This window comes from Polyergus mexicanus, unplaced genomic scaffold (assembly GCF_030449975.1).
Source record: "Polyergus mexicanus isolate NDT 795.1 unplaced genomic scaffold, iyPolMexi1.0 SCAF_2, whole genome shotgun sequence".
Taxonomy (NCBI): domain Eukaryota; kingdom Metazoa; phylum Arthropoda; class Insecta; order Hymenoptera; family Formicidae; genus Polyergus; species Polyergus mexicanus.
In genome coordinates this window covers 12,754,930-12,767,897 of record NW_027223322.1, presented here as the reverse complement: position 1 = coordinate 12,767,897, position 12,968 = coordinate 12,754,930, and the positions used below count along the sequence as shown (strand labels likewise).

Below are 12,968 nucleotides of genomic sequence, written 5' to 3'. Positions count from 1 at the left end.
CGGTGATGACGCAGTTTCCTCAAACTAGAGGAACTCGAGTTAGAATTAAATTTTTTATTTTATATAAATAAGCATATCATGTGTGCTCAACGCGTGTGTGTATGTTAATTGCAGGGTTGGGAAGTAACGCGTTACTTGTAACGTCGTTACCGTTACAGTTACTTTTTTTCGTTAACGATCGTTACTTTTTTCTGTTTGTAACGATAACGGTAACGTCGTTACATTTTTACAGTAACGGTAACGAATTAGCCGTTACTTTTATCGTTATATTTTGGTTTTTATTATCTTATATCTATTCAATAGATGTATTTTTTGAAAAATATTTTGTTGCCTTCTATCATAGGCTGCATTCTGATAGTCACTGCCAGTACTGAAAATCTATAGTAACGTAAATTATAGATTTTACAATACTGACAATGAATATTGGGATACATTCTTAATAATATCAATATTTCTCTTATCAATATTTAAAAATAATGTCTGATAAAAATTTTCAACAAAATTGAAATTTGTAAATTACAATTTAAATTCTTATAAAGATAAGTATATTAAAAAGTAAAGATATTAATATAAAAAATTAGAATCATTAAATAAGTTTAATATAAAAAGCGCTTGCTATATAGTGACAAATTTAGAGTTTTTAATTGTAACATAGATTATTACATTTAATATTGATTACTAAATAATTTTATAATCCAATAGCTTATTTTAGCATTACAAAAAACAAAAACATAACGGAAAAGTAACGAATCGTTACTTTTTAAGTAACGGTAACGGTAACTCGTTACTTTTTACAAAAAATAACGGTAACGGTAACGCGTTACTTTTATAGAGTAACGTTCCCAACCCTGGTTAATTGTCGCTTTGGAGTTCGCTGGATCCCGTGGCATCCGGGGCTTTTTGTAACTGCGCGCTCTGGAACCTGTCGTAGCTACCGTTCGATTCGCCAAAGATCTTTCGGCCGGGAATCCTCTCGTCGTCCTTAATACTGACTTTCGTGCCAATCTGCACGGGCCAGGGTAGTTTGCCGCCGTTGTCCCTGATAGCAATGAGATTGCTCACCTTTCGCTCGCTGCTCAAATTCTCCTTGGTCGACACCCTGACCCGTCGCGAGTCGCTCTCGGGATATTCGTAGGGACGATCGTAATAGCTCGACCTCTTCGCGTACGGATCGTAGCTGTCATATGACTGTCTGTATCGATACCTGCCGGGATCGACGTTACCAGGTACGCGTTTATGAGCAACGTCTCGCGCGATCGATGTCTTGTCGTATCGTGGATAATTTCTCAGATCTACCGGCTTTCTCACAACCTCCGGCAAGGTAGCATAGTAGATGATCCGTCTGGGCTTTGGAGTGGGTCGATTTCTACCGTAGAGATCGAAATCATCCTCTCTGTAACGATCGTAACGATCGTAGTAATATTGATCGTTCGGCAGACGCGCGTAATAATCTCTCTCCATCCGGTAGCGATCGGGATAGTGGTAGCTATATCCTCGACGATACGACGGATACTCGTAATCCCTCTCGCGTATCGCGTTCCTGTACCAAGACATCTGGTCGTAGTCGTCGTAGCTCTTGGTAACCGGCATATCCCTGGACTCGCGATATTCTGGATAGTTTCGTCGAAAATGCTGACCCGTTACAAAGTCCGCTCGTGGCGCTTGATGTCTCCGATAGCTGTTGGATAGAGCGGCGGCTTCTTCTTCCTCCTGCTGTTGCCGGATCACCTGATCCAACGGGATACGATGACGAAATTCGACCGAGATCGGTTGCACCGAAGTCGACCATGTTTCAGGTGAATTCAGGCGAGCCTCGCGTACGCTCTTGGCCGTCGAGATCTTTTCCATGCTCGTCTCGTTCTCCGCTTGTCTACGAATACGTGCGATTTCTTTGGTCTCCTTTATAAATGGCTCGTCATCGTCATTGTCCTCCTCATCTGCGTGTAAAATTTTCGTCATACGTGTTTTCCGCAATGTTTTCTGGATATGTGTATTTTTGTCATCCCCTTGATGAGGGAGAATGAAGTCATCGCTATAAGATGAATCCTCCAAAAGTTTCTGGAAATGCTCGAGGTTTTCGTTCTTAATACGAACGTCTCGCGATTCGTCGAACGGAATTAAATGACCTACTCCGCTCACGGTGCGGATATCGAATGCTGAAGAGTCCGATCGTGGCCAAAAGGAATGATCCGGATAGACGGATTTTAGATACGGTGTAATTTGCCAAGCCTCACCAATGCCGGCCGCGTTAACTCCAACCAGCAGAAAGATTAAGGGACACATGGTCGATAAGCGCATCGTCATAATCTAAAAATTCAAACATTATTAATACATATATTTTATATTTATATATTCTATTTATTGTTAAAATGTTCTCTAAGATTAAATTATTCGTATTATTTAAATTTTTGATGAATATTCTTAGTCTGAGAAAAAGAGAAAAGAGGAGAATATTATATTTTATTTATTTTAAAATACTACAACGCATATAGAATTATCGTGTATTCACTTATTTAGTAAAAACATGCTAAAAATATAAATTATAAGTAAAATAAAAAATTAATAATAGCGATTAATATTAATTAAAGAGTTCGACCGATTCGTGGGATCCATCAGAGCGATCAAATTAAACTTTCCCGGATTCCTCTTCTACGTGCGAAGTTAACGTATATCGGTCTGATTGTTCGCTTCCACTTTGAACGTAACCGTGAATATCACCGGCACTTTTCATCGAAACGCATGGCTTTAAAAAAGCCGGCGATACACATTGAATGACCGTTTCGTCCGGTCGCTGTGGGTTTCGTGCGGTCAGAGATCGCATCGAATCGTCCTCCAATGTAGACACGGCCGATTCTCCATGACAAATATAATTTCCCGGACCGTTTCCGTAGTATTATGCCCGAGTTCCGGTCGACTCGAGATCCATCCGGATGATTGTTCGCCCGAGCATGTTTACCATAGCTCGAAATCACATCTGATTCCCATCGACGAAAGTTCAATGTTTCACGTGATTTTCACTTCAAAATTGTGGTAATAAAATTGTTCACGTATAGAGAATTAGATATAATCATCTTTTTAAATTTTGCATTTATGTATATTATATTGTACTTAACAATTTTTGCTTTTTTACACAAATTTTTATTTGTCTTTTTCCTTTCTTCGTAAATTCTTTGTTACTTATAATACGCTTAATAGGAGAAATTCGACTCTCTGATAAAGAATCTCAAAAACACTCGTGCAAAAGTAGAAAGAAAATTACACGATTATATCATCGGTATCTTGAATTGCATAAGACTCAAGGCAAGACAATATTCGTAAAAATATGAAGAATTTTGTTTAAATTAATATTTAACATAATATAACTTTTATAATATACAATAACTTGAGATAATTATTACTATATTTATGTCATTTACAATCTTAATCTTGATAACTAATTAAAAATCTCGTCTTGATCTTGTCTCGAATTTCGAGACGAGACGACAATATCAAGATTAATCTTCTATATTTCGTGCAACCCTGATCGATACAAGATTATCATGAATAAAAAGCTAGTAGTACCGTTTCATAGAGGCAGAATCTTATTGGCAAACGTTGGAAGCTTCCGGTTACGTTGAGTCATTTTTTACCACAGTTATAAGCACGCTCTCTGTTATTGTGAGCAGCATCGCTAACAAACGACCGTCGAGCAAAAGGTCGGTATCTCCGGCGATGTAGCGGAACAAATCTGCAGCAGGACAACGATCTTACGCTCCGTTATCAAGGCGTCGCACAGTTATATCCGCGGTTTACAGTTAGGCACAAACAAGATCGTTTCGCTCTTAATTAAGAATCTTTTTAATTAGCCATGCAACATCGTCGCGATGAAATTGGAAGTTAATGCCTACCGCGTCGAAAATTGGAACATGGAGAACGCGACGCGTAGCGGCAACATCATCGTTTTTAAAAACGCGAAACGGCTGATGTATTCGAGATAGAAAAGAAAATAGAGATTTTAAATATCTGCTAATAAGTAAGTTTGGAAATTTTTTCGATCTTCTGCATTTCGCTATAACATTCATATCAATGCGCACGCGCGCGCACACACACACACACATATATATATACAATATATATATATATTAGTTTTAAAATTTAATTATCTGTTGTAGCACTTCAAAAAATTTAATACAATTTTAAAAAGCATAAGAACTATGAGAATAATAAAACGATTGTATTATAATATTAATATATAAATTAAAATTATATTATAAAAATTGTACAACGGATGGATCATTGTAATTTGCCTGTGTTTTTAACTCACTTTGCGGCTTAGAGTTTCGATAATTAAATGTTTTTAGATTATATTATTGCATTACTGCTTAAATGTCAAAGAACGTTTAAATACTATCGATTATTAAATTGTAAAAATATTTAAATGAAGAAAACGTTATTATTAAATACAAATTTATAATAAAAAATTTTAGTTCTACATGCGATTATATACTTACTTTTGTAAAACCTTTTATATAAATTGATTAATTAATAGTTTAGTTAATTAATGTTAATATATGTAGTTAAATTAAAGCAACGATAATTCAACCGAATTACAAGCCACCGAATTGTAACCATATCGGAATCTGTTCCGATATGCGAGAAGTGTGTGCAAATATGGTTTAATATAATGAAAGATTTCTGTTATAAATTCAAAATCTGTACTTGTTTACATTAAATACAAATTTTATTATTTATAATTATTTTGCCAACGCAAATATAATTATTTTATCTACCATCCGTACATGATTAAATATAATATTTCGTCGCTCTTTAATAATACCATTTTCGATATACATATAGGTTTAATTAGCTTAATTGTTTTTCTTTTCATTAATTTAATTGTTTCTTTGTCTCTCTTGTTTAATATATTGTTATACCAAAATCTAAAAGCATGTGTATATTATATTAAAATTATATCATAATGCTAACACGATATTCTAAAAAAATAGTATTTGGGACATTTAACAATCTGTTCTATGCATGCATAGAATATGTATGTATGTGTATGTGTGTGTGTGTGTGTGTATGCGTGCGTGTAATATATTAGTAAATACAGTATAGAATTTTTCAAATTTACGAAAAAATTTATAAAATTTGCTACGTAAGAAGAAGATCGCATTTTTTTTTAAATGTGCATGGAATAAACAAAGACGCTATCTTTTAAATTGAAACAAATAGAAAAAAATATATGATAATAAGGAAAATATGAAGGATATAATTATTTGCATCTAGCAAGAAAAAAATGTATTAAAATTATCGAAAGAAAATTAATAAGAAGTATTTCAGTAAGAGTTACCTGTTGTCTGCCTGGCGAATGTCCTTCGCTGTTCGGAGTGACTCTGATTACTACCGCACAGTAGTTCACGAATTCCGGTTTACCCCGGCTTCATACCTGCATACCGCTCAGTTATCGCAGGTGAAACATGTTTACCCCTCTACCAGAGAGTTAACTACCGTTCACAATTGCTCATCACTTTTTAACTGTAAGACTTGTACCGAATGATAGATAAACAGTTGCGCCGACCAACAAACACAATAACTATGAGTGAAGTAAACGGAACATGTTACTAAATTTATTACTAAAATTTGCAGAAATGCTGATATTTAGGCACACAGGATGATGATAAATTAAATTCCAAGATCATGCTAAATTGATTAAATATTTCAAATTTTGTTAATTAGGAATTATTCTTTCTTTGATAAAAATATCTACACATCAATTTCTACATTGTTAGTATTCGAAATAACTTTCCCAAATTAAGCTTTAGAGACTAAAGCATATAAGTAACAAACCTTATTCTTTATTTATCTTCGGATTTGTTTTCTTCCACATTTTAATTTATTATTAGTTAGCTATATATATATATATTAATTAAACTCTCTTTAATATATGAATTGTGCTGTAAAATTTTGCAAAACTGATTCGCAGTAAAAAATGATTCTTTATAAATTTTAATTTGCCACAAACTGTAAAATAGTATCCTTTTTTTTTGTTTTCTCTTCTCTCGTTATCGCATATATCTTATATATTAAAAAAATATTTTTTCTCTACAAAGTGTCTTATCTTACGAAGAGCAGAGAAGGAAAAGAAAGAAAAAAATCAGTCAAAAAGAAGATCGATAAGAAAAAAATAATATTTTCATCGACATGATAGATTTCTGACAAAGCTATGTACGTGCATACATCTGATATTGAACGCAATGTAAATTCTGCATTATCCACTAGATGCGCGCCTGCAAAAGATGACTCTGCTAGTTTGATAAATACAAAAGCTTGCTAATTCACAAGAAAATCGATATAGGAACGATATTACATAGAGAATGACTTTTATAAATTATTTTGTTTAAAAAAGTCTTTTTCTATTTAATTATAACAAGAATTCTAATTTTCTGTTTTTCTTTTTTTACTTTTTTTAAAATTGATCTATAAAACATATAAATAATATTAAATATTAAATAGATAAAGCTTGATCGCTTGCAGAATGCATTCAGGATTTTCGTGTTTAAAACATATGCCAGGAAATTTCTCTATCGCATGTACAGCTGCAGTTTCACTTCAATGTAGTTACGTAAAATGCAGCAACTAGACATTCTTGGATACAAAGAAGACACGAGATGTAGATTATACAAAGAGACATGAATTTTATTTCTTAATTCAAAATGATCATAGTACATAATATCGATTACATATTTTTTCTGAATAATGTTTGCGCGTTATTAACTTGAGTAAAATGATCTTTTACAGAAAACATACATCGATATGAAAGCGTAACACAATCGCAATGTGCGTGTATCGCCTTAGAGAAAAAAATTTCTTCTTTACTTTACAAAATACTAAGGATCAACTCAAATTTCTTTATCATCGTCAATTATCCGTTCTATTTATATAACAAATTCGAGTAATAACAAAGTTCGATAAAAGAAAAACTGTAAATAAAATTTCAACGTATTGTTAATTAATCGTGAATTGATTATATGGTCGGTAATTCTGTAACGATGAAACAATAATTATCTCGTGACACGTATGTACAAACGTATTTATACTGCAAGAGCATCCCTGGGGAACATCATTTTACGCGCATACAACTGATTCGCAAAACAAATAAGATCACAATACGACACATCATTATACGGCTACTAGACTGTAACTTTTAATTGGAGGAACAAACGGACTTATTAAACGTAACGTCGAGAGGTTAACAGGGGGGGTGAAATCTTTGTGTAACGAGCCTCTTGTTGAAGACGAATAACCGCGGAAAGCGTTGTAATGTCTCGCGATATCTCGCAGTAATTAGGTGCCGTATGAAGGGATGAACGTGCTCGCAAAGAAGTGAACGTGCCGAGAACTACGAAATTCCTTTCCCTTTGGCATGTCGTTAAAAAGTAGTTCTAATTAGGAGTTGTGTGCGTATTTGTCAGTTATTTATTAAAAACTAAGCAACTTTTCATTTCTATCGGCTATCTTTATTAATAAAATGTTACAATGCTGGAGAACGTTGAAATAGGAAAGAAACATTTATATGTATTTCAAATATCTTAAAGATTACGTAACTTTGAGAGATATAATTATCATGGATGAGATTGTAGGGCATCAAGTTGCATTATACAAAATGGGTAAAAAGGGAAAGAGAAAACGATTTAAAAGACGTAATATATTTTATTTAGACATTAATAATCCATAAAACATTGTTTATATACGGGGCTATAAACAAATAACTCTTGTCGCTACCATCTAGTCGTGACATAATAAATATTATGTTGTTCGTTTTGCACAGAGAAAAAAACGCAGAAAGAGAAGCGCGTCAGGCTTCGAAAAAGCTCGACCGATTTTTTCCCGGCTGTCGATAATGTTTGTTTTTTCACAATTGCGTTACATTTACGAATTGTACAGGATATTTAAAAAAATGAGATGACTAGATCTCTGATATGCATAAACTACAGAGACTGTCGATGGCAAATCGTTAACAAAGGCTGGAAAAGAATAAAAATTAAATAAAAATAAATTTTCTCTTCTAAAAACATTCGTTTATTATATATCGTTTTAAAACAATATAACAATTTATATCATATTCGTATACATATAACTATTTTGATTCTTATAGCCGTTTTTAAACTAAGAATTAAATAAGGATTATAAATAAAGTCCGGACTAAAAATAATATATAATGAAAACTGTTGAATTTATGTATTTATAAATTTCTAAGTTCGCGGATCTTTTCCTCTGCGAAAAATTCAAATATATATATATATATATATATATATATAGAGAGAGAGAGAGAGAGAAAGAGAGAGAGAATTGCATTTATAAATTAATATGCACTTATAGAATCTGATTTATAGAATGTCACACACAGGCTTAAATCTATCAATGTTTATTTTAAATCGGAATTAACAGATCTGTAAAATATATTTAAAGAAGCAAGAATTGTGCTTAAAATTTAAAATAATATATATCTAAACTGCACATTTTAAACATCTTTAACATATAATAATAATAAAAAGAGAGAGTTGTAATAATATAAAATTAATATAGCCGCCAAAATAAAATCTCTCGCTTTCTTTGTACTATCTTTCCTTCTTAAAATAAGCAACAATTGTTTAAATTTCGTACAGTATAAATGGTGGAAAAAATTTCAAAATAAAATTTTAGAATAGATAACAACGGAGAAATGGAGTTGTTTTTTTAATAACAATTACAATTTAAATTTATATAACGTAATTCAGTTATTAGTTCGCCATCGACACCATTGTTTATCGAAAGATATGTCCTTTCATGAATAATTAAAGTGACAATCTCTATTTAATCTACATACACATACGTATGTGCGACTGTGCTACAAAAGGAAGTAATATAACGTTTCTTCGTTTTCTTAGGAAACAAATTTGCCAATAATAAATTATTTATTTACTAGTTATTAATGATATAATTATATCGAAGATTTATTAATATATTAATTAGTCTTCATTCAAGATAACAACTGGTAAATAAATAATGACTAAGATTTCTGATAAGTTAAATCCATTGATGTGATTTTGTTTAGCTAATATTTTGTCCACAAATATCTTTATTTTCAACGCTTTTGCCATCGAAATGACTAAAAGCACTTGATTTCATATCATTGAGAATAATAATCAACTTATACATTGTGTATATAGAATTTTCTAAATATATAAATTATTTCTCAAGAAACATTTTTTGCGATTTACACAATTGCGTTACATGATTTAAGATCTTGCGATTGATAAATTTTAAATGTTTAAAAGCTAAATAAACAGAATTTGAGAATTTGTAGATCTCAAAATTTATAATTAAAAAATTTTTTAATTTTATAATAAACAAATGCATTTAAAAATAAGAATTTTAATACCTATAAGTATTAAAATTCAATAATTTAAGAGATTTTAAGACTTTAAGAGATTCAAATGTCAAACATCTGAAAAATCTCATATTTTTAAAAAAGACAACGTAATTTTGATCAATACAACAGTTTAAGAAAAATATATAGATTCGTTAAATGACGTAAAAAATTAAAGATCCACAAAATTAAATCACGTACCAATCAACATTGCTACACAAATAATCTCTAAGTAATTTAAGCCAATCTGAATTCATACAACATTAAGCTTCTCAATTTGTTCTCAATGAAATTTTGAAACGAAATTACAAATGTATGAAAAAAGTCCAGAATAGAACTGATATTTTTTTCGTTTTTGGGAAGATGATCGATATTTGATCAGCCGGCATAGACCACGGGATCTAGCGATCCTGAATAATTTGTTAGGCGATTAAGCTATATACAAACAGGTGCGTAATCCTTAAAGGAGATCGATATGTCTCGTTGGTTGGCCGGGGAAGACCGTTCCGTTGAATTTTCTTTGAATCTTTTCTTTTTAATTATTGTTATTTCTCATTTATTCCTTCGATAATGAACCATTGGTCAAGGCCATCACCGTTCCAGAAGTTGTTCTCGAGTTCGTATCAGAATTCAGTTCCAAAGAAGAATCCTGTAACAACAAGCAAAATCATTTTAATAACTACCTAGTATTTTATCATGAAAATTATGAAGAAAGAGATTAATAAAGGCCCTAATATTTCTGAATTAGAGTATCAAGTTCGATATTCTTCTAGTATCTAGATTTCACGAATGTCAAAGTTTACATATTGAAAAATTCGAAGCTTGGACAGTCACTATTTATTACCTATTCTTAATGAAAATTACAACAGTACGATTTATCGCGCGGAAAAAGAAAGAAATCGTGACGACATTACTGTCACCGTTGTTGTTCTGGTTTTCGTTGGCGCTAACAACACCGATTTACGACTCTTGTTAATATGCACGCGAGAAGAACGTTTTTCTATTGTGAATGACTGCTTTTAACTGCTGTGTGACGAGAGCGACGCCTGTCATTAAGGCCGCCATGCTGAATCCATTAGATCTTTGCGTTCTTTACGATTCTCATGACAAGACGCATGGTCCTAAAGACCATGTTTCCGCTATCGTGTCATTTTCGATCGCGCGTCATGCCGAGAATCTTTTCACCAATAGGCAAAAAAAGTGTCTGTCTCTTATATATATTTCTCATTGCCTTAACTACAAATGTTTCACACTCCTTGCATTTATATAATATTATAATACAATAAAATAAACTAATATTATATAGAAATAATAGTACAAAATTTTAGAAACTTATTAAGAAAAAAAATTCGATAATAGCAAATAATTTGTCTCATTTAATCAATTTTCAACTAATTTCTACGAAAAAGTCATCTTTTTTATTTGATTTCTAATATTCATATTTGAAAGGATGTTTACCGATTCTCGTGAAATCTTCATGTATATAAAATAAAAAGAAATAAATAAAATAAAAGTCATAACTTACAATGCTTAAAGTATGCATGATGCATGCCTGCGTGGTATTCTCGACATGGATCAATTCGTCGCAATCCTCGTGATCCATCCCGTTTACGTCAGATCGAATCTTGATTGGCGATAGAGCCGCTTCGTTATCCGTTGACTTGCCACTGTCTGGGGACGGTATTAACTCGTGTCCATCAAGTTCCTCCTCCTCCGCGCGTTCTTCGCAATCCGTAGACTTGATTTCCTGTCATAGATTCCGTTAGATCAATACCGTTACGCGAGATTATCGTAGACGACAAACCGATTAACAAACGTGTCTTTGTCAGGATCATTCATCCTTGTAAAAGAATGTGACGAAAAATTGTAATAATGTCATGTGCTACTGGAGAGTTTGTTAATTAGTACGTACCATACGTTACAATTATTACTAGAAATTTTATCCTTCATAAAATATTCTCGTGTTTCATTCAAAATCAGTTTGATTAAATTTACTATTTTATTATGCACATTTTAAATAATATTTGATAAAGAGACTTGATATAACTAATATAACAAATATATTTAAATTAAAAATGTCATGTTAATGAGATTGTTTTGTTATAATTTTATTCTCTATATTTTTTTCTGCATAATGCATACTTTTTATTCTAATACAGCACATTTTCTGATAATATAATACTACTGTCGTAGAGTATATATAAAAAAAAAAATGAATAGAAAAGAAAAATCGCTAGATAAAGAGTCGTCTGTTCTATTATTATATACATATTGTATATAAAGACGATACAATAAAATGGCAGAAGCGAATAATTTCTGCGATACTTAACATCAAAATGTACAATTTTAGATTTTGCTATCTGTCGATGAGAAAAACTGTTAAGAGGAGATGTTGAGCGAGTGGCGGGAAAATGCCATCACCCGAGGGGGCGCGGAAAAATATTACTTCGTCATATGTTTCTCTGTCGATACGTCAACCCCAGAGTTAGCCTCGATGGAATCGACGTATTTCGCGTCGGTCACTGGGGTTGCTTTTGCCGAGTGCAAGCGCATCCCCTTACTTCGCCACTGTACTTCGTGGAAATCGTGCACGTCACGCACGTCGTCGGGAAGATTGTCTGCTCCGTCGTCCACGGATATATCTCGTGTCTGAACCGTCGCGAAGCATCGCGATGCCTCTTTGTTGCCTCCTCGGATCTTGTCATGACAACATACCGATAAATGTGACGGAAGACCACGTGTCGTTTTGCAGAAAGAGGAGGAAACGAGACAGAGAGTGAGAGAGAAATGGAAAGAGAAAGATGATGTTGATGTGAAAAATAAGTCAGATAGCAAGATCAGTCTTTCTGTAGCTAAGGTTCAACAGTTCAATTCATTACTCGTTATGTATTATTAGATCAGGCAAATTAAATTATAATTAAAGAAATAGCAGGAATATATATATAATAATATTGAGATATCTTAGATAAATTTAAAATTTTTGAAATGCTATCAGTATAAACTCTATTGATTATACTTGAGACACGTCACAAAATATATAAGAGAATTAACGAATATATCTCATATATATAAAAAAAGAAAATAAATTTTGGAATATAACTCACTCGTGAAATTTACAATAATCAATAACAGTAACAGTCATCGGTATCAATATTAATCAGTAAGTAATATAATCATTGGTTGATGATAAAATACAAATTACTTAATAAAAGTGAGAGAATGTTACTTATTTAAATAAATCGATCGCATCGTGTTGGATAATGTATCTACGAGAGCGCAAATATTTCCCTTAATTTCACGTTTTAATCACTCGAAAAATGCGCGCGCAGCAGTTTGAAAACAATTTCAAATATTCGTTAATTAGCTACTGACCAATAGATTAAATATAATCCGCGGACAAGAAACCTTGTGAGTTGTTGATATTGTAATACATATTTCCATTGATGTATATTGCAATATTATATTAATAAATAAATACAATTATCAAAGTTGCCATTTATAATTACTATTACCGACAATAATATAATCACAAACAATAAAAATGAAATAAACACACATTTTTATTCAGATAGAAAAT

At 32.1% G+C, this 12,968-nt stretch overlaps 2 protein-coding genes across 2 annotated transcripts in view; both read right to left on the bottom strand.

Annotated features, from left to right (window-relative positions):
- Positions 1-852: 852 nt before the first annotated feature.
- On the bottom strand, positions 853-2,304 carry LOC138944833 (uncharacterized). Its single transcript, XM_070315881.1, has one exon. It carries the CDS (start codon positions 2,302-2,304, stop codon positions 853-855), a length of 1,452 nt encoding a protein of 483 aa, XP_070171982.1.
- Positions 2,305-8,300: 5,996 nt separating this feature from the next.
- Positions 8,301-12,968, bottom strand: part of LOC138940664 (uncharacterized) — an 80,742-nt gene continuing 76,074 nt past the window's right edge. Inside the window, exons 8-9 of the mRNA XM_070309777.1 lie at positions 10,917-11,138; positions 8,301-10,040 (exon numbers count right to left, since the gene is read on the bottom strand). Coding sequence (XP_070165878.1) covers positions 9,948-10,040; positions 10,917-11,138 — 315 coding nt within the window. The 3' untranslated portion in view covers positions 8,301-9,947. The remainder of the gene's footprint in view (positions 10,041-10,916; positions 11,139-12,968) is intronic.

What these genes read in the sequence shown, in the direction of transcription:
- LOC138944833 (XM_070315881.1), bottom strand. Translation starts at nt 2,304, where the DNA reads ATGACGATGCGCTTATCGACCATGTGTCCCTTAATCTTTCTGCTGGTT.